Source organism: Gekko japonicus, unplaced genomic scaffold (genome assembly GCF_001447785.1).
Source record: "Gekko japonicus isolate JY-2015 unplaced genomic scaffold, Gekko_japonicus_V1.1 scaffold4328, whole genome shotgun sequence".
Taxonomy (NCBI): domain Eukaryota; kingdom Metazoa; phylum Chordata; class Lepidosauria; order Squamata; family Gekkonidae; genus Gekko; species Gekko japonicus.
This window is the reverse complement of record NW_015160959.1, coordinates 62578-85311: the sequence shown is the minus strand read 5'-3', so window position 1 is coordinate 85311 and position 22734 is coordinate 62578. Positions and strand designations below refer to the sequence as shown.

Sequence of the window (22734 nt, the reverse complement as noted above, 5' to 3'; positions counted from 1 at the left end):
CCCGCGTGAGCCAGCTCGGCGGCGGCGGCGAGGTCCCCATGCCGGCGCTTCCCAGTCCCGGCTCGCTCCCCACCCTCGGCGGCTCCTCCGGGGCTCGGCCAGGCTCGGGCGGCTGCTGCTGCCCCTAACAAAGGGATCCTCCTCCTCAGCGGCGGCAAGGCAAGGTGGGAGAAGGAGCGCCGAGCGGGGCGCAGCCGGAGGCATCCCCGGCGCGCGGTCGCGGGCAGCCCGGGCTCCTGCTGGGGCTATTGTGGGAGCTAACGGCACCCCGGGAGGGGGAGGAGGAGGCGGCGGCGGCGGAGGGCCGGGAGATGGAAGATGGACGGAGACGGCGGTGGGGTAAGCGAAGCGCTCCGGCGGCAGTGGCGGCGGCGGCGGCTTATTCATTCGCCTTCTTCGCGCCTTGCCTTTTTGTAACGCGAGACGCCTGTGGCTTCGGCTTGGCTTTCTTACATAAACGTTGGCTGGCGAGGGACAGTTTCCCTTTATGCGCGCTCTGGGGGCCTTTTCGCCTCCCCCCCCCCCCCCTCGATGGAAAGAATAAGTGCGAGCGTGTGTTTCCCAGATGGGGAGCCCTGGTCGTCTGTGGCAGTCAATGAAACAGGAGACCAGCGCGAGTGATTCCAGCCTAGGCTGTTGTCAGTTCACTTCGTCAGCTGCGAGGAAGGGTTCAACCATTAGGGAGATGTGTTTGCACTCAAAGCTGCAGGCAACAGAAAAGTTGTGTTTGTGTGTGTGTGTGTGTGTGGGGGGGAATGGTACAAAGAGAGGCCAGTTTAAAAACCCATATGTTACAACTACCGTGTTTATTTCTTTATAAAGCCAGGGTGTAATTATGCCTCTGGTTCATCCACTCACATACTTTTAATGGTCTGATTCCTCTTTTGATAGCCTGTGTTGTTTTGTATGTGTGAGGCATTGCCATGCTGAAATGCATGGAGTTTGCCCCTGTGTGTTAATGTTCCCCTTGGGGCTGGATGGATGTGGGTTCAAATCCTTGATCCACTGTGGAGCTTATGTTGACCTCGGGGATGTCGTTCTCAGCCTGATCCTACCTCATAGGGTTGTTGTGAGAATAAAATGAGGAACTGTGCAGGCTGCCCTGAACTCCTTGGAAGGAGAGCGGAATATGAACGTAATTATAATAACAAAAGAGCACTTGCAAACGGTGTTGTTGTGGCCCAGACCATGAGCTCAGTTCAAAACTCACCTCAGCCTTGAAATCACTAGCCTTGAACATATTGTACTTTATTTTCTAGGAAAGCCAGAGTGGTTAGAACATTGCACAAACACTGGGAAGTGTTGGGTTCAAATCCCCCTCTTGCCCTGAAACTGACTGGATGATCTTGGGCCAGTCACTTTCTGTCAGCCTAAACTCCCTCAGGGCGTTGTAGGGGGGGATGAAATGGAGGAGGGGAGAACCCTGTGTGCTGCCCTTGAGTTCCTTGGAGGAAGGGCGAGATGAACCTGCACTAAATAAAATAATAGCTCTTCAGGGTCCTCCCCATAATTTTTAACATGGGATAATAGTACTGCCCTACCCTGTGGGGTGGCTGTACAGAACATGTAATAATGTAGGTAATCGCCGTCAGCATGCAGAGAGTAGATTTTGTTGAGCATGCAGAAATCATTACATAGTGCTGTGTGTGTTTATGCCAGCAGCCTCAGTTGCGTTAAAGCCGTGATTCCCTGCTCCATGGCCTGGCCTTCTAATATTTAATGTCTGCCAAAGTTAAAAGTACAGATGTTTCTGAACTTCAGCGCAACTGCTCCAGCTGCCGTAGGGAAGTGGCTCTTCAGCACCATTTGCATCTCATTTGCTTTGGTTGCAGTTCTGGGTTTTTCTTTTTCTCCCCTGTCCTTTTTGAACTTCTCTCCATTTCAGCAAGATTACTGTTCCCCGGGAGCTGGCCTGTCTGACTCCTAAGCACTCCACTGCCATCTAGAATGGATTGTAACTTTTCTCATTAAGCTTGTAAACCAGTTTGGGCTGGCCTTGCCTTTATATGTACTGTACAGCTTCTTTTTTTTAAAAAACCACTCAACAATAACAAATAATTAATGTATATAGCTAATGAAAGCACATACCGGCATCTGTAAAGGTTGTGTGCACTTGGATAACTAATGACTTACTAAATGGCCAAGTTTGCTTGGAGGTCACCATCCTTACGGTCCCGCCTCCGCCCAGGTTGGTTAGAGGATCCATCAATCCCAGTCCACTCTATATGCCAAAGACTGCCGTGTGTGAGAGCTCTTCTGTCCCGTCTGATTGCCAGGATCCTGTTTTTAGTGTCCGAAATAAGACTCAATTTACCATATCGCTGAGATGAACTTGGAGAGTTCTTGGAACAGCTTTTGAGAGGTTCGGAATGACGGACAATGTATTTCTGTAATGGCTACTGAACGAAAGACCTTTCTTGGGGGAATCGTTGAACAAAGATAATGTGTGGTGAAATCGATACGCAATTTCCTTGGATAGTATTTGGGAGGCCGAAAGGCATATTAAGGTGTTTAAGAACTGGTTTAAACAAGATTTTTGGCTGCTGTTTCAGCTGATGGGAAACGTAGGGAGCAATCCTAAGCACGTCTACTGAGAAGTAAGTTTCATGTTATTCAGTAGGGCTTACTCCCAGGGAAGTGTACATTGGATAGTAACCGTAGACTCCTGTGAGCAAAGCAGGGCTATGATCAAAGCAGTGATTCTTAACTGGGATTACACCCCCCCTGGGGTGGTGGTGAGTGATCTATATATTTAGAAGGTATTCAGAATTTTGTTTTGGGGTGGAAATTCAGGATTTTAAGCAGCTGCTTCTCCCGCTTTCAAAGCTGTCTTATATGGCTCACCCCACCCTGAGGATAAAATCTTAGATTTCTAAGTCTTAAAGTGGCAAATAGGAAGCAAACCTATTAACAAGTTGGCTGATAGCCATCAGGCATAAGAATCTCATTAACTGTACGCCTGAGAGCTGCTCACTGTATGCTTATATATCATATATATACCTACATAAAGAAAGTTGCCTTGTCTTGAGTGCTTTTTGATGTCCTGTTTTTTAAGCTTGTGGATGTGTGTGTGTGGTAGGCATTAATATTAATGCTGCATAGTCGGTGGGCAGTAGTGGATTAAAGGCCAGTTACCACTAGTGCAGAAGCTCTGGCCTTCCCCCCACGGTTATTCAGGTCCCTTTCCCTCAATTAAAGAAGAAAACAAAAGCAAAACTGAAAATTGATGTCACCCAGTTTGGTGTACTGGTTAAGTGCGAGGACTCTAATCTAGGAGAACCGGGTTTGATTCCCCACTCCTCCACTTGCACCTGCTGGATGACCTTGGGCAAGCCATAGTTCTGACAAGAGTTGTCCTTGAAAAAGAGCAGTTTCTGTCAGAGCTCTCTCAGCCCCACCTACCTCACAGGGTGTCTGTTGTGGGGCGGGGAAGGGAAAGGAGTTTGTAAGCAGCTCTGAGACTCCTTTGGGTAGTGAAGGGCGGAGTATAAATCCAATCTCTTCTCTTCTTCTTCTTTACAGGGATAAAAGTGGAAAGCTGCAGTTAGCACCCCAGTTTCTCAGTAATTTTGATAGAGGCAAATTTAAATACATATTTTTAATGCTGCCTTCCTCTGGATTTACAGGACTCAGTGGGGTTTACAAATTTAAAATCATAAAGAAAAAAGATATAAAAGCACAACACAACAATGCATAGATCAAGATGGGTAGCTGTGTTAGAAAAGAGCAAGAGCACTGAAGTAGTGAGCAGTGACTCATGAAAGCTCATCACCTGCCACATATTTTGTTAGTCTTCAAGGTGCTACTGGATTCTTGCTCTTACCTACTACAGCAATGCATAGCGTTTCCACTCCTCTACAGTTACCCGTTACATTCGAGTCCTGGAACATCTCTGAGACCAACAAGATTTTTTGGGTATAACCTTTCCGAGTGTCAAAGCTCCTTTTGTGGGATACAAGCTGGAATAGGGATCTCTGAATCCTTATATCCCAGTCAAAAGAAAGAAGAACTCAAACAGAGACACTTCAAGGGGAGATCACAATGTGAGACTGCCGAACTTGAGTTCATTTGCATGTTCGAAACAGTGGACCCCCAGGACTGAATAGGGACATAGGATTCTTATCTCACTACAGTTGCTAATTATCTGCCCTAGACATTTTTCTTCTGCTCTAATCAAGCTAATTACTATGAACGTCGTACTTTTGCATTCTGAGTTCCTTCTCTGCAACACCCCTCCCACCTTCTGACTGGGATATGAGGACTCCATTCCAGCTTGCATCTGACGAAAGGAAGCTTTGACTCTCAAAACCCTAAAAATCTTGTTGGGCTCTAAGGTGCTACTGGATTCGAAGCTAACTGTTCTACTGGAGACGAGACCAACACGGCTACCCTCTGAAAATTCATGGAAGGCCCTACAGTTGCCAGTATATCTTCCTACAATGGTGATTCTTTAGAGTAGAGCCAGTTCTGGCTTTCTCCCATCTCCCGGGAATAGGAGATGAAGAACCCAAGAGTGGGTCATCTTTGTGTCTGCAGGGAGCCCCCTAATTTTGGAGACCTCCTTTTCTAGAATCTGTTTAATGAACTCTTCCAGGCCCATAGCGTTGGCTTCCTGTGTTTCCAGCGCTCTGGTAGTCTTCTTGGGTGGCATCTTAGAGCAGCTGTGGCTACACGGGTGTTATCCAGTTATTACTTGTGACGGTACTTGATGGGCTCTTGCTGAGATCCTGCGGCTCAGAATTTCTTGTGACATGTCCCAGAAGGACTGCGTGTTAATGTATGACGGGGGAATCCCAGTGTAACTCCTGGACAGTCACAGCAAACAGGAATTGCTGTTGGTCGGCATTCAAATTCCTCATTCTCAACCTTGCACCAAGGGGAATGTTTGGTCTCGCTGAAGCCAGGTGTCCATTAGATGTCCTTGCAGCAAAATAAAACTCTCCATAAGGTAGAGCATTTATATCTCACTTCAGATGAGCATGTACATTTTATAACGGTGGTGTTCAAGAGCCAGCTTGGTGTACTTATTTCTTATTTATTAATCGCCCAATCCTCACGATTGTGGGGCTCCGGCCCGTAGCTAACATGGGGCCCACGGGGCCCGGCCCCCTAGTGTTTCTTCTGGGCCCCCTCCCTCCTGGGCTGCCCCCAGACTTACCACCTGCACTGTACTTTCATTTAATTAGCTGACAGGCCCCCTCCCAAAGAATTCCCTAGCTACGGGGCTTAAGGCAATGTACAAATTTTAAAAACATACAACCATATCCAGCATGTTATTAATTAAAAGCAAGTGGTGAAAAATTTTGCCGTTCCCTCCCACATCTGGTCTGTGAATGCTTCGTAAGCATGGGGAGGGAGTGAACCCCACAAGGAGTAGGGATCCAGGTAGGGTGCCAGTCATAATGTAAACCCTCGCTGTCCTCAACCAGACACCTGGCGGAACATCTCTGCCTTACAGGCCCTGTGGAATTGCATAAGATCCTGCTGGGCCCCTGATGTTATTTGGCAGAGAGTCCTACCGGGATGGGGCCAATTGCTCCCTCTAAGCTGTGGAGTCTTGTGAGCAAAAATTCTACTTTGTGAGCTACTGGCATTGAAATTGTGAGCGAGCGATTTGGCTGCTGCATAGATTAGTTTGCCCTGGAGCCACCCTTCGTGAGCTAAGACAAAACTGTGTGAGCCAGAGGCTGAAAAAATGTGAGCTAACTCACACTAACTCAGCTTAGAGGGAACACTGGTTGGGGCCTGGGCCAAAAAGGCCCTGGTTGAGGATAGCCGGATATCTCTCGGGCTGGGGACCACCGGCAGGTTGTTCTGTGAAGAGCATAATGCTCTCCTGGGGGTGTACCGGAGCAGTTAGTGCTTTGGGCTAGGACCTGGGAAGGCCAGGGAGGGCCAGGGTCAAATCCCCACTGTGTTGTAAAGCCCGCAGGGTGACCTTGGCCGGACAACCCTAATGTAGCCAATCCTCCAAGAGCTTACAGTAGCTCCTGTAAGAAGAGCTCTGTAAGCTCTTGGAGGATTGGCTACATTAGGGGTGTGTGGCCTAATATGCAAAGGAGTTCCTGCTACAAAAGGAGCCCACCTCACAGGGTAGTTGTGAGGGTAAACATGGAAGCAGAGAGACGGCTGTGTGCTGCCCTGATCTCTTTAGAGAGCAAGAATGAGATAAAAATGACTAAATTATTAGGTCCCTATTTGAACTTTCATATTGCAGACGGGGCCTGGCGGGACTTCGGGGTTAGTGGGCAGTTTAGGAAGTTGATGGCAGTCAGAATTTTAACTGGACATTTCCTGGTTTCACGGCTGAGATGCATAGTCCCTTTACACAATATACTCTGTCTGTGCAGGAAGCCACCGAGTAAAACAAGACTGAAGCAGACTGATGCATGTTTCATAACTGGGTGCAGAACCGTAGCCTTGCTGCCCAGATTCGGTGGGAAAAAAGGTCTTGGAAGCTGCTCCCATGTATATATATATTTTTTTAAAAGGAAGATTTATTGTGTCCGTAGATAACCAACGACTTCCTGAGAGCTGACCTGCCCTGGGCTGTAGTGTGGCTGGGGCATAGTTCGGTGTACACTTGGGATCTTTCCAGATTAGGACATGTAACTTGCCCTAGAGGTTTACAGCTGGTCAGTGGCAAAATCAAAAATAGTCGCCACACCCCCTGCCATCTCTTTCACATTTCTTGAGACCAGTGGCTGTGCCCTCTGTGCCGTGTCAGAAGTCCAAAGGTGCCTGCAGGCTGAGAACGGTGTTGACGACCCTTGCACTAGACGGTAGTTAAGCGTCAGGAACTGGTTTTGCCGTGACGTCTGAACTGAGGGTGTGCATGCTTCTCATATGCTACAAGACTCACTGGAAAAGGCAGTAATGCCAGGACAAGTGGAAGGCAGCGGGAAAAGAGGAAGACCCAACAGGAGACGGATGGACTCAGTCAAGGAAGCCACAAAGGCCCTCGGTTTGCAAGACCTGAACGAGGCTGTTAACAATAGAATGTTTCAGTCAAGGCAAAGGTTTACCCCTTGCTCGAAAGCCAGTCGAATCCGACTCTAGGGGGCGGCGCTCATCTCCCTTTCCAAGCCAAAGAGCCAGCGCTGTCCAAAGATGTCTCCGTGGTCATGTGGCCGGCACGACTAAACGCCGAGGCGCACAGAATGCTGTTACCTTCCCACCTAAGCGGCACCTATTTATCGACTTGCAATTTCTTGCTTTCGAAATGCTAGATTGGCAGGAGCTGGAACTAGAGACGGGACCTCACTCCGTCATGCGGCAACTCGGGTCTCGAACTACTGAACTACTGACCTTCCACAGCCTGCAGTTCAGCGTCTTAACCACTTGAGCCACCGCAGCTCTGCTGTACTGGACCTGGTAGTATATGAGACACTGCAGATAGGTTTCTTCCTGTGCCCCCGGAGAGCCATATGAAGTGTGCTGGGCTGTGCAGGAGGAACCCAAACTGTGGTTTCACATAACAACTTTGCCTGTTTGGAAATGGGGTGTTACATTGATGTGGAAAGGAGATGCAGCTTGGGCTTTGGTCTGAAGCTTCTCAGAGCTTACAGTAGCTCCTGTAAGAAGAGGCACACACTTTGGACCAGAAAGATAAAACTCCTCAACAGCACAGGAAGTAATAAAGCAAGCCTGCCAGAATGCATTTGCATTCAGTTTTGTAATGACTAGGGGGGGGGGGGGCAGAGACAGATTCTGATAATATCCAGCTGACTGGTTGCATTAACTAAATGCCCTTGCCAAAAAACCAAACAGCAGTTGTGCTTCTCACAGCTGTATGCTGTCAAATTGGAGAAGCCTCTTATAAAGCAGTGGTGTAGCCGTTATAGCTTTTGTGCTGTACTGGTAAAGGTAAAGGTTCCCTTGCTCAAAAGCCAGTCGAGTCTAACTCTAGGGTTGCGATGCTCATCTCCATTTCAAAGCCGAAGAGCCAGCGCTGTCCGAAGACGTTTCTGTGGTCATGTGGCCGGCATGACTAAACACCAAGGCGCACGGAACGCCACCGAAGTGGTACCTATTTATCTACTTGCAATTTCTTGCTTTCGAAATGCTAGATTGGCAGGAGCTGGAACTAGAGACGGGACCTCACTCCGTCATGCGGCAACTCGGGTCTCGAACTACTGAACTACTGACCTTCCACAGCCTGCAGTTCAGCGTCTTAACCACTTGAGCCACCGCAGCTCTGCTGTACTGGACCTGGTAGTATATGAGACACTGCAGATAGGTTTCTTCCTGTGCCCCCGGAGAGCCATATGAAGTGTGCTGGGCTGTGCAGGAGGAACCCAAACTGTGGTTTCACATAACAACTTTGCCTGTTTGGAAATGGGGTGTTACATTGATGTGGAAAGGAGATGCAGCTTGGGCTTTGGTCTGAAGCTTCTCCCATTGCCTTGGTGGCATGAGAAGGAGAGTGGGTTCCCTCTTTTAGACAGGATATGAGGAGGGGTCCAAACTCTCTCTGGTGTAAAGCCCAAGGTGGGTGGAGACAAAACAGAACAGAAGTTCAGTGACACCTTAAAGACTAACAATATTTAGTCCAGCGTGAGCTTTTGTGGCCCAGAACTCACTTCTTCAGATGCCATGGGAAGAAAGAGAATCATTTGCCTCACATTTGTCCAGACAGTTGCTGCAGGAGAGGAGGAAAAGGGAAGCAGTTGAGCAAAGAGAGGCCCGGTGTCATGTGTGATTCTCTGTCAAGGACTGGAATGGCTGGGTTGTTATTATAACGGAAGATGAGAGAGGTCAGAGGTTCTAGCCTCTCTCTCCCAAGATGTTTACACAAAAGCACAATAAATACTGCACAAAAGTGCAGTAAAGTAGACTAAGGAAGAAGCAGTCTGAAGCATGAGATAATTAGCTGACATTTTTTTGCTTTTGCTGTCAAGTCACCCTGTAGGGGTTTCAAGGCAAGAGGCATTTAGAGGTGGTTTGCCATTGCCTGCCTCTGCATAGTGACCCTGGTATAAATACTGATCAGGACTGACCGTGCTTAGTAAAGGGTTATGATACGATACAACATGTTGCAAATGGCTTGTTAAAATTTCTAAACATTTCTAAAAGGTTGGATTATTCAGAATTATGAGTGAGGAAACCCAAGTCTCGGTTTAAACCAGGAGGACAGAACATGTTGAATGTCTTGATGAGTTCTAATTGAGCAGTTTCATGTTTAGCGTTCTCTTTGCAGCTTTTTTCTAAAATGGTGACCTTCAGATCTGCAGTCAGGAAGTTGAAAATGTTCACCTACTGAGTATCATGATTTCTTATATCAGATTTGTTTTCATTGATTCTGTCACATAGTGACCGACACACAGTATTAGAATACAAGGATTTCTGAGTAGCAGTGGGTGCATGGTCATTGTCTTGATTTGTAATTGGCACAGCACTGACAAGCTCGGTTTGGAGAACAGTGTCTTTTTCAAGGAGAAAAATAAAACAAACATCCAGAGGCACTATAAATATCAACAAAAGTTATCCCAGCAGAAGCTTTTGTGAGTCAGAGTTCACTTCATCAGATGCATAGGAGCGCATATCCATTAGGCTGAGACTTTTATGTACCTTCCAGTTCATCTGAGGAAGTGAGCTGAGAGTCGTGAAACTTTTGCTGGAATAAGTATAGTTAGTTTTTATGATGCCAGGGTACTCTGTTTTATTTTGGTCCTGCAGGCTCAGATGGCTAGCAGTTTGGAATTTTTTTGGAGAGTTCCCACCATAATACTTTTTTTAAAAAAAGATTATTAAGAAAAAAGATGGAGAAATGCAACAAAAATACAATACAAAAAGAATACTCATAACAAAGTTTCAGAAAAACTCAAAAGGCAAAAGACCATTGTTAACCATAGTGATCCATGATGTTGCAAACAAAGCCTATCCATAAACTTACCACTCGTAAATCTTCTTCATCTATACTTTGTTTTGTCACTTTTGGGACATGAGATCTATTTTCCATATTCTCATAATTCATCATTAATATTAGGGGCTACATAGGAAATGTGACAAATTGTCATGCAGCAGTTAACAAGCTCATTATAAGCTCTGTATGTAACATACTAAGCCAGTCATAGAATCAAATGGTAAGTCACAGCCCTTCAAATGGTAAATCATAACCCATAATATTGTCACGTGCACGGATGGTGTTGGACATATCCATTTTAGTGTATCTCCCCCATAACGTGGAAATCCAGCCTCTTTCCTACTCAAGGTAAAGGTAAAGGTCCCCTTGCTCGAAAGCCAGTCGAATCCGACTCTAGGGTTGCGGTGCTCATCTCCGTTTCAAAGCCAAAGAGCCAGCGCTGTCCGAAGACGTTTCTGTGGTCATGTGGCCGGCATGACTAAACACCAAGGCGCACGGAACGCTGTTACCTTCCCACCGAAGTGGTCCCTATTTATCTACTTGCAATTTCTTGCTTTCGAACTGCTAGGTTGGCAGGAGCTGGAACTAGAGACAGGAGCTCACCCTGTCTTGCGGCACCCGGGTCTTGAACCGCTGAACTACTGACCTTCCACAGCCTGCAGTTCAGCGTCTTAACCACTTGAGCCACCGCAGCTCCATTTCCTACTCAAACCATCTTGCAAAACACGAGGTTATTGTTGTGGGGAGAGGAATGGAAGGCAATTGTAAGCCACCTTGAAACTCCTTAGGGCAGAGAAAAGTGGGGTATAAAGACCACCTCTTTGGGAACTCCAGATTGGATTGAGCGAATGGATGGACAGACAGCGTTTGGAAGAAGTATCTCCTTTATTTGAATCAGACATTCTGGTTGCAGTTGATTGCAGTTGTCAAGTCTTTTCATGAAGAGAGTATGGGGTGAATATTGGAGCTGCTGCACATGCAAATGAATGTTGATGGCGCATGCGCAGAATCTCATTTTACATTATGAGCTGGAGAAGAATTTCTGGAGGGAATGAGGCTTGATTTGTAATACAACTGAGCATTAGATGGGACAACTATGAACTGTGGTGACATCTCTGTTCGTGAATAGCTTCAGCTTTACTCTAGTATCTTTTCTTACAGTGCCCTGAAAGCGACGGATTCAGATTGTGTTGTTTTGTTTTAATGGGACTGTCTGTACACAACTTCACAAAACTCCCCTCTCATCTAGTTTTCTCTAAAGTCAATTGCAAACTGGTTAAATGATGCTTGCTGTACAGATTTGTCTAGTGTGGTGGTAGAAAACCATTCCCAGTGCAACACTCACTGAACTTGTAGGTAATTTGAGTTCTCATGGAGCATTTGGGTGGATGATCGTCCCCAACAATTGCTCCTAAAAACATCAGCCTTTTAAAATATTTATTATGTCTGTAGCCTAATGGAAAAGCTCATTACTGTGTGAATATTTATATCCTAGGTAAAAGCCTAAATTGCCTTGGTCATGCCGAGTGTGGTGAACGGATGGCTGGGCTGGGTTGGAGAGACACAGCTTTATAACAAAGAACTTCCATAACCCCCGTACCAGACTGGCTCTCAGCTGTGTAATATATCTACAAACCAGAAATCCCCACTGAAAAGTTTCCTCCAAGCCATACCAAACTGTGAATTTGCAGAGAAAGGTGCCTTGAGGAAGAACCTGGGGGCTGTGGCCGAAACAGGGTTTTTACTTTGATGCACCTGATTTGGTCCTGCCAGGACAAAGGATCACAGTCTACTTTGCATTCTTTTTTTAAAAAAAGAAACAAAAACAACTTTGTCTCAATAGCAGAGGGCATATGAAAATGTGCACATATTGTATTGAGATTTCATATGTTGCTGAGCCTCAAAATATCCCCTGCCTTAACATTTTGCCTGCAAGTATTAAAAATTCACCACTGCTTGTTTATCAGCTGAAGTTTTAGTTGAAGGGTCTGCATTTTCAAACAAAAATCACAACAAAAAGAAGAGTAGGGTTATTTTTGGGTGGGTATTTTGTGTTTGTGTGTGCGTGCGTGTGCATATGTGCTTGTATGCCTGGAAGTCATGGGGACTTCTGGTGACTCCTAGCCAGGCTTAGATGTTTCAGAGAGGTGGCTTGCTATTGCTTGCCTCTGTGTCCTGAGCCCTGGTATTCCTTGGTATCGGGTTTCAGAGAGGTGGTATCATCTTCATGAGACATCAGTCACATGATGGTAAAGGGGGAGCCGGAGTTATGACCTTGACTGATATCAAGGCCAGAGCCCTGGGAAGCAGAGCTGAGGAGAGGAAACACAGGCCAAATGCCAGGAAGTTGGCCATTCTGAGGAAGAAGCCAAGGGTCCAGTCCATGTTGAAATCCTCTCCATTGCTGAGTGGCCTCGCCATTCTCCTGTCCCCCTCAGCATATGTCACAAAAGAGGCAGGAACTGTGGCATTGCTCTCCACGCATGCATGCATGTTAGCATAGCTGTCCCTTTTGAAAAGAAACACTGAAAATGGCGGCTGTGTTGTGAAACTCTCGACCTTCGTGCCCACCATATCATATGGATGCTGTAATAATATTGGCCTGCTTTACAATACTGTAGTAATGAGATGAAGGGCCCAAGACTTGAGGGGCCAAGCATATGCTTTGCATGCCAGATGCTGAGTTCAGTGCCCTGGCTCCCTGTTAAAACACAGATTTCTGGTGCTAAGTCTGGGAAAAAATTTTGGAGTGCCCACTGGAAACTTAGGGTAGGTCATTCAATGGCCGGATTAGGCAGAAGGTGGCTTCATGCTTTTGATGAAGTCTCTGCAATGCTTTGAACTGTTGAGATGCACCATGTGAATGGTAATGATTAATTTTATTATTTGACCCTAGGCTATAACGGAACAGATTTTAAGTGCTTTCACTGTATTCTAACAGAACTAATTACTGCTCCTAGCAAAACGGAGAAGATTAAAATCTTCAGAAACCCTTGAAAAGATTGGTCATGTGCTTTTTCCATGAGGATTATTTTAAGACCTCTGAACCAAATTGCATAAATTGACTTTGTGATGCCATCTTTGGAAACGATAGGAGCACTGCTGAAAGGACTTTACAGCGAGGGTGGCTTTATAGTGCAAAACCTGTGGATTACTTCTGGTTGCACAAATCTTTAAATCTCTAGTAGCAACTGTTTTATAGGCCTCCCACCCACAAAGTCTGTCCCTGCGAGGCTTAGCAGCTTTTGTCTGTCCGTATAGTCTGTTGCTGAGGCACGAGCTTGTCTTTTGTTGTTTATAACTGTTTTTATGAAGCAAGCAAAAGGGGGGGGGAGGGGACGCATTTTTGCTGCTCTCCACAATGAGCAGTCCCATCCATTTGAACTCAATTGCTGCATCATAGAAGATCAAATTTTTCCCCTTTTCCTGTGTCGCTTCCTTTGGTGTAAGGGTTCTAGATGTGGTTTGTGTGGAGAGACACAATGCAGTCCTAATCCGAGTTACTCCCTTCTGAGCCCATTGACTTCAGTGAATTTAGAATGAAGTCATTTTGCTTAGGATTGCATTGACTGTGTCTTTTCCAGGCAATCTGGTACACTTTGGAAATGTGTACAGAAGGATGGTACAGGATTGTAAGGATTTTCAGGTTTCATTTGGAACCATCTCCCTGCAAATTATGCACAGGAGTGCTCTGTTAGTCACACAACACAACCAATAATTGCAGTAATTTAGTTTGCTGAGCAAGCTTTTTGCTGGTGGGAAAACATTCTTTCCTTCCCATTCTGTGTGATTGCCTGTGCATCTGAGGACCAAGTATCTTTGCCTTTGCACAGTGTTCAAGGCCAGTGCGCCCTTAAAAAAATCCCACTCCTGTTGTTTTGAGACAAGAATCGTCAGTGGAATGTATCATTGAACTGTGTGGTTTTTATCTCTTTTGTTTGCAGGGAGAAGCATTTGTTTGGGTTAATGGTGCATCGGCTCATTCCCAGAGTGTTGCTAAGGCCAAGTACGAATTTTTATTTGGTGGATCAGAAAATGACACAACTCCAGAATCTGGTAAGAACTGGTTCTCCCCCCCCCCCCAAGTGAATTCTTCTAACTGTGGCTAAGTTTGCACCCTGGCAATCTGTGTGCACCAGCTCTCACATAGCACTTTTTACAATTAACACAACCTGTTTTACATGTGGCAGGATGTGTGTTGAACATGGTGGAGGTGAGAAGAGAGGGTTTGCTGGGAATGTGCAGATTGTTCCACCTGTGGCCAACTAGTGCACTCCCTGAAAACGTCCGTAGACACATTTCATGGTAGTGCGGTGAGCCACAGTCTGGGTATGAAAGACTCTAGACATATAACGGGTTTTGGTCTATTAAGCCACATCCTGCTTTGGAACAGAAGTCATTGCATTATGTATCTGTGCAAGGTTAAGATATCTGCAGCTCTGACATGAATTAATGGTGTATGAGTGGAGAGAACTCTGCATTACGGTCTTCCACAGATATCTATCCCTGCAAAGTAAAATATGAAAAGGAGATGATCGAGGGCAAATTCTTTAATCAACGAGGCTTAGAACACACAAGGTTGAGGGAGAGGGTCTCTCTGAACCCCTTTCCTTAACTTTATCTCTTTGCTGTGTTTACCAGAATGAACATATAGACCGAACTGTGATTAGAGCCCTAGCAAAATAGCTTCCACTGGTAACAGTGCCACGGTGGAGTTCTTTTTCTGAAACCCCTCCTGTTTCAATTGACTGAAAGAAAGAGTGGAACCACAAGGAGGCAAAAAGATTGGTCCTGGGCCATTGTCCAAGTAGGTCAGGAAGGGAGTAAGTGGGGTTTTGGTAACTGGGGTGTTTTCTAGCTGCAGAAGCGAAAGGTGGAACTTTTAACCTCTTAAGATCAACTGGGTTTGAACTGTATGTTTCTGTGGTTAGGAGTACCTTGAAGAATATTGGAAAACATGCATGACACTGTCTTTCTGTATTCAAGATTGCTGATTTGGAGCCCATAACTAGAAAGCACTGGTGATCACCAGTCTTCCTTTTCCCTACCCCAGCAGCCATTTTCAGTCCTGGGGAAGTTTGTTCTTGGGGTTGTGGTACCTATGTGGAGGAACAGTGGAATGGATGGAGAGGAGGAAGGGGTAAAATCGCCCTGTTCCCCTTTTTTTCTATCAATGCATGGCTTTAACAAGGGGGGGGGGGATAGGCAGATTCTGCCCCTTCTCCACTGCAGCCTCCTGATCTGCTATTGGACCATGTGGGTCCTGTGATCCAAGGATTTAACTTTCCCGGGATCAGGAAGGATTGCTGGAGGGAAAAGAACGTGAGAAAGGTGTGTGACAACTAGCCCCTTGCACTGATGGATAATGGGATCTAGCCCACTCTCTATCAAGATACCATGTACAGCAGACACAGTTGTTGCAGTTATGTCGGAGTTTGTTCACAGCAAATGCAAAACTTGTGTGTGCATGTATCGGGGAGTCCTGGCCCAGTTCCCAAGTACGTCTGTGTGGTTTTGAAAATGCTGCTGTGTTATCTGCACGTCATGCTTATGGTCATGAATGCCATATGTCATAAATAACCCATGGAAAAGGTGTCTTCCGTGTGAAGTGTAGTATCATTCTGAGCTTCTCTTTCCAAGCACTTTGTGGAACTAAATGGGGGGGGGGGTATTAAGAGTCTTGGAGAAATCAACTTGCTGTAATTCAGTGTTCTGTCTGCCTTTCCTGATATCCAGGGATCAAACCATTTATATATTTGCTTCCTTTTATAACCCTCCTTTCTCTCCATTTGGGAGTTAAACCAACTTATGTTATTTTTTGCTTCTTCATCACAGCAACTGGTGAGGTGGGGTAGGCTGAGATCGTGTGACTGGCCCAAGGTCACTCAGCCAGCTTCCCTGGCAGGGTGGGGATTCCCATCTGGACTCTCCCAGACCCCAGTCTGACACTCTTAACTGCTACTCTAACTGTGCTTGGGTCTGAAGTTTCCAGAGACTTCAAAAACGCAGTACTCACATTTTTTTTTGGGGGGGGGCACCAGTTCAGAACAGGACAGAGGGATGGGTAGGGTCAAATGCCCCCTGTGGCATTTTCCGAAAAAGAAATGGCCTCGGGGAGCCCCTATTTTAGCACTGGGGTAAACAAAGATTTATAGATGCCTTTATCCCAGTGAGGCAAATAGTGGCTTTATGTTGCCATTTCAGGTCTGGAGAGAGCGGCATGCTTAATACCACTGTGGGTAATACCATTATGAATGGCCTTATACCTGCCCCTCTGTTAAAATTTGAACCAGATCCCTGTATGGCTGAGGAGTGAATTTTAAAAAAATCGCTGGGAACTCTGGAACTGGCAATGCAAGTCCAGTTTGTCCCTAGTTGAATACCTGAGAGATGTTGTCACAGTGCTGTGCGTTACCCCCCCCCCCACCGTCCCTCATGGTCAGATATCAGTGGAAGGGCAGAAGTAATGGATTGCATGTGTGGACATCATGGGCTGCATGCGGTCAGACCATACAAGGAAGTGGTGGGGAAGGACATGGGTTGTTAGAAGCCCAGTCTCCCTTGTATTTAATTAGACCGTAAAACTGAGCCAGCAATAGAAATGGCAGTATGGCCTTATACCTGCCCCTCTGTTAAAATCTGAACCAGATCCCTGCATGGCTGAGGAGTGAATTTTAAAAAATCGCTGGGAACTCTGGAACTGGAACTGGCAATGCAAGTCCAATTTGTCCCTAGTTGAATACCTGAGATATGTTGTCACAGTGCTGTGCGTTACCCCCCCCCCACCGTCCCTCATGGTCAGATATCAGTGGAAGGGCAGAAGTAATGGATTGCATGTGTGGACATCATGGGCTGCATGCGGTCAGACCATACAAGGAAGTGGTGGGGAAGGACATGGATTGTTAGAAGCCCAGTCTCCCTTGTATTTAATTAGACCGTAAAACTGAGCCAGCAATAGAAATGGCAGTGTGGGAGGAATGTGGATTACTAGGGTATGCTTGCTTTTTTTTTGTTTTCTGATCAAAAAGGTTTTGTAAGTTTTAGAAGCATTCAACTTTTTAAAATATGGAAATTGAAACCTCCATCCAATCTGATGAACAAATGAGCAAAATAGGCTGTGGGACAATTAAAAAACCCCACACACTAACATACAAAGTTTAAAATGAAACCAACTGGTTGAACCAGATGCACAAAAATAGCTCCCATTGCTGAACACACATCAACAAAGGAGATCAGACATGTTCTGCCGCTGCGAAGACTTCATTAGAGAGATTAAAGTGAAAATGAGTAGTCTCAAAATTAAAACTTCCACTTGATCTACTCTAACGTTTGTAAACAAGCTACAGATGTCTTTAAAAATGCTTCAGCATGTATTAACATCCACAGGGCAATTCAGAGATTAGAATGAGTCATCTATGGTCAGCAAAGTGTGAATGCTTCCTCCACCCTAAAGGAGCCTTTCTCCTACTTAAGTAGCTCTTCCGCTGGTGGAAGAGTTATTTAAATTGGAGGAAGGCTTGCCAGAATAGTAGGATACAGGCCAGAAACCGCAGATGATCCATTCAGAACATACCCGGCTTGAGTTTCGTCAGAAATTGTTTAAATGTTTGCCTCACAATACAAGTGACACAATCTATGAACTGTACAGGCAAAATGCTGACTCTAATCAGTGTATTGAATATTTTAAAACATTTTCATTAACCATTGTACACAAAATGATTTTAGATGTTGTTCTCGCTTTGAGGGTTGTCAAAGCCCGCTTGGGCTTTGTCACAGGCTATGCCTGTGCATTTGTTGGCGGTGTGATTGTCTCGTCTCCGTTGTTTCCCTATAAAAGTTCAGGATTTCTGCTTTACCCTTGTACTAGTGACAGCAATCCTGAACAGGCAGCATCCTTTTGGGATGGCTGTGTCCATGTCATCTACTTCAGTAAAGGCTTTCTTGGGAAAATAGGGGCTCTTGAGTGGACTTCCCCTTATTCTGAGATTCTGTTCTGTGGTACTTTTGTTTTGGGTAACATTTGGTGGTGGTGAAAAGTGCCATCAAGTTGCAGCTGAGTTACGGTGGCCCCCCCTTAGGGTTTCCAAGGCATGAGGCACTATTGCCTGCCCCTGTGTAGTGGCCCTGGACTTTCTTGGTGGTCTCCCATCCAAAGACTAACCGGAGTTCACCCTGCTTAGTTTCTGAGCTCTGATGAGTTCAGGCTAGCCTGGGCCATCCAGGCCAGGGCAGTAACACTTAGGTACCTAATTTTATTAAATTTGACTAATTTGGTTGGTGTACTATACATGCAATTTTTTGTTTTTGTATCTAGATTGCAGTCATTTTGTTAAGATTGTTTTTGATGCATCGGTTTCAAGCCACTTGTGTTTATTTTGTACCTTGTGCATTTTTATTTACGTTAGATAGTCGTCTTTTCTCCCTACTGGAGACCCCAAGCAGTTTAAAACATCATTCTCTCCTTTTCCTTTTTATTCTTAAAATGACGACTCTGTGAGGAATGTTAGGTTAAGAGAGTGTGACTGGTCCAAGATCACCACTGTTTGAAGGGTCAAGCTAACTTGCAGATAAATATTATCAAAAATATCTTTTTATTTATGGTGTGCACAATAGCAAATATTAAAAGGTTAAAAACAAGTGGTCTGAGACTTCATAGAACTTCAACATACATAGGGCTGCCAAATCCCCCGGGGGGGCAGAATTCCCCCCGCTTTGGAGCCCCGATTTCTGCCCCCGTGGAATCGGGGCCCGGGGGAAACCCCACCCCCGCATTCACGTCACTTCCCTGTGACGTCATCACGCTGGGACGGGGCACAGCCATTTGAGGTGAAAACTCTATGGATTCCCCTCAAATGGCTGTGCCCCGCCCCAGCGTGATGACGTCACAGGGAAGTGACGTTCATGCGGCGCGCGCTTTGCGCGCGCACGCACACCAGGAGACAACACAAAGTCCCCCGCCGGCACAGGTGAGTACATTTGGCAACCCTAAACATGAACTTGAAATAAGTTTCAGTCATTTTACATAGAATTGATGATTTCACATAAATAGTTGATGAATATATCAAATGACCAATAGGAACTTTCAGCCTCTAGAGCCTTCCTCAATGGTCAATAATACGACTCCTATTGGTCATTTGATATATGTTGATGCTCTATGAAGTCTGGTCTTCAGGCTGTTTGTTTTTAATCTTTTAATCTTTGCTATTGCAGGGGTGTCAATCATGCGCCGGTGGGCCACATCCGGCCCCCACAGGAGTTGTCCCACAAGCAACTGGCTGCCATCTACTTACGTCTCCCTCTCTCTTGCTTTCTTCTGTAACACAGCTTGCTTTGCCAGGCTCTCTGGATCGCACAGCAGAGCCAGAGAGCAAAGCCTCTCTTCCCTCCATTGGCTGAGGCTCCTTCCTTGGGAAGAAAGAGAGTGGGAGGAAAAGAGAGAGCTTGTTTTGCCAGGCTCTGTCAGTCACACAACAGAACTACAGAGCAAAGCCTCTCTTCCCTCCATTGGCTGAGGCTCCTCCCTCTGCTCGTCTCCTGGGCTTGCTTTGCCCAGTTCCCTCAATCACAGGGGAGAGATACAAAGAAAGCACCTTTAAGACCAACAAAGTTTTATTCAATGTGTGAGCTTTTTGTATCTTCTCTCTTTTGTACTCTTTTCTACTCTCAGTCTTCCTGCTTTTTATCTCCAGTCCAGTGTATATTCTCTTCTCTGTCTGGACCCAATAGCATAGGCTTTCTTCTGTTTCTTTCTCTCTACAATCAGAAGCTCTCTGTTCTCTTATCAGTTCAAACCCCTCTTTTTCTCTCCACATGACATTCTCCTCTCCCCCTCTGTGCAGTGACATGCCTTCTTTGTACCCAAAACTTTGTTGTGTGGTTGTGTGTGTGAGAGAGAGGGGGAGAGAGAGAGAGTTGGGCTCGTTATGCCAGGGCTCTCCTGGGTGCAACTGGGTTTGCCTCCCCCTTTTCACTGTATTCATGCCCTCATGATCCAGCCTTTCTCAGGAGGAAAGCAATGTGAACTATTTAGATGAGAAATAACAACAAGCCAGTGAGGTGGATTAGGCTGAGTGTGTGTGTCCAGACCAAGTTCACCCAATGCATCTCCTTTCTAGACCGGGGATTTGGAACCTAGACTTCCCAGATAGTAGGCTGATATATATTGCTGTCTCTCTATTCTTGCACTGCCACATGGGAGTTGTAGCTATTCTCTGGGGAAGATTAAAGTTTTGTAGACAAACACATAGCCCCCAGCTTGTGTCATGGTGCCTTCACATGTTCTTGATCAGCACATGAAGCAATTTATGTACAAAAGCTCACAATGCCCAGCCATTTCATGTTTTCCTCTGGGTCTTAGGCTCAAAGCATTGACCATGAGATTTCTGTAGTGAGTGTCAATAAATCAAAAGTAGGTTTGCAACTTACAGAAACACACCTGAACAGCATACTCAAGATTGCTACAGGACATTTTCTCCAGATTTTGATGCAATAATTCAAAACGAGAGGTTATCAGAGACTGTTAAATAAACAAAATATTGCAAGAGTGCTAATATTTTAAGCATGTTTTATTTTAAGTTTAAAAAAAATCTTTAATCGTGTTTGTGTCCTTTATAATGTTTATATCTCTGCTACCTGCCATTACATTTTATGACACACATGGCCCAGCCCGACAAGGTCTCATTTATGTCATATCTGGCCCTCATAACAAATGAGTTCGATACCCCTGTGCTATTGTGTACACCATAAATAAAAATATATATTTTAATAATATTTATCTTTAAGTTATCTTGACCCTTTCAGCAGTGTTGGTGTGATCTGGGTTGAGTTTGTCTTTTCCTTTTTTCGTCCTTGTCCTCTTAGTGGACTGCAGATTTGAACACGGGTCTCTAAGCTCCTAGTCTGGCCTGTACACTACACCATGCTAGCTCATTTTTACGACTTTTCCTTAAAGGAAAAAAATTGTGTGCTCTTTGCCTTTTGAAGTGTTACAAAAACCTGTAGGCAGAGGAAGATGAACACTGTGGGCAGCACTCTGTGGGCAGTACTGGTTCCATACTACGTGGTGCAGGAACTGAAGGTGGTACTGTCTGTTTCACATCTTAAAATGGAACGTGCTGCGCATTTCTCTTCTGTGTGAGAGGAAGAGGGTCTCAGATAATGAATACTGCTGAGGTAATGGTTGATATTGCCCATGCTCCATCAACAGCCCTCCCTTCTCCTGGCTATTGGGCAGCTATTTCTGGTTTAAGTCCTTGTTTGAATATTTGGCCAAACTTGACAACCGTGGAAAAAGTTCTCCCTCCCCGCTGACCCCCTCCCTTTCTTGGACATGGAAGAAAGAAGTCTAAGCAAAGAAAACCAAGGGCACATTTATTCAGAGGAAAGGGAGAAGAAAGGGGCTATTGATTCATTAGCACAAATTCTATAACTTCGGCATTCAGACTGAAGAAAACTTTGAAGTGCCTCATAAGAAATATTTATGGACTTGCACAGCTTGGCTCGTGCTGTGCAGGGTTTCCAAACGGATACATGTTTATGGAACTCTTTTTTTGACTGAAATATTATTCAGCCTCTGTTAGTGCTGCACATAGTAGAACATAACCCACGTGGTCCTTGGAGCACACGTAGAAGGATGGTGACTAGACTGCGTAATGGAAGAGCTGCCAGTCAGTTCAAGAAATTTTCATCTTCTAGTTATCTGCTATTTTAACTCATTTATTAGATTAAACAAATTAGCACATAACCCCCGTGGCCTTTTGGCACTATCAGAGGAAGTATGAGATACCTTAATAAACCAAGGATACTTCATTGTGAAAAGGAAAGGTGTGTTCCCACCCCCATTCTTTTTTTTCACGCTATATTAGGGCAATGCACGACTTAAAAAAATAATAAACATAAAACTAGATCAAACTAAACTGGGGTTTGGAGACCCCTGGAGGTCCACCAGTCCTTTGTAAGGACAGAGGAACAAGCCCATCTGGCTAACCTGGAAACTCATCCCTCTCACTTTTCTAGGAATGGGGGGCAGAGAATGAACTTGGCTTCCCTCTCTTGTGAGAGGTAGAAGCCGGCTAAGTGGCACCAAGGACTGGTACAATCCTAATATCATCATCATCGTTCTTCTTTCCAATATAAAATTGAATGACTTTGCACCCTATTTTCCAATTCAAACAATTTCACCCTGGATATAGGGAGATAACATTATCTTTCAATAGATGATACAAGTGTGGGCCTGTGATACCCGAGGGGGGGGGGATCTTCCTCACTTTCATGCCAGGCCCAGTGCGACCCAGGGGCTTTCCCACTGCTGGTGGCATACTCCACATGGCTTCTGGGCTGTGTGGTTGCCAATGGGCCCAGCACAACTCCTGGGTTGTGCTGCTGCTGGCAGCATGCTCCATGCAGCTCCTGGGATGCATGGCTGCTGCCACTGGGACCAGCAGGGCTCCCGGGCTGCTCCCCCTGGCCCAGCGAGGCTCCCAGGCTGTGCTACCGCCAGGCCCAGAGGAGCTCCTGGGCTGTGCTGCTGCCTCTGGGCCCAGCATGGCTTCCCAGCATAACCACTGCGGGGCCCAGCGCAGGTCCTGGGCTCCGAAGACAACTGCCAGAGAATTTAAACCCCCTCCCCAATTACTTAAAAAAAACATTTTAAACATTTCTGATTTTTCTGCAAACCTGAGGAGTCCCCAAGTTTGCTGAAAAATCTGTTTAGCGTTCCATGTAGCCCCAATCCATGGATTTAACTATCTGCTGATGGGGGGGGGGCACATGCAGGGCTATTTTGGGGCAGGAATGTACAGGAACAGAGTTCCGGCTGGCTCCCAAGTTGGCCACACCCAGCAGGAAATTAGGATTGGCTACCTTAGGGG

At 45.8% G+C, this 22734-nt stretch overlaps 1 protein-coding gene across 1 annotated transcript in view; it reads left to right on the top strand.

Moving 5' to 3' along the window:
• Nucleotides 1-10713: 10713 nt before the first annotated feature.
• Nucleotides 10714-22734, top strand: part of LOC107122273 (PH and SEC7 domain-containing protein 3-like) — a gene marked incomplete at its 3' end in the record, with an annotated part of 69923 nt that continues 57902 nt past the window's right edge. Inside the window, exons 1-2 of the mRNA XM_015425320.1 lie at nt 10714-10741; nt 13817-13921. Of these exons, the coding sequence (XP_015280806.1) occupies nt 10714-10741; nt 13817-13921 (133 nt within the window). The remainder of the gene's footprint in view (nt 10742-13816; nt 13922-22734) is intronic.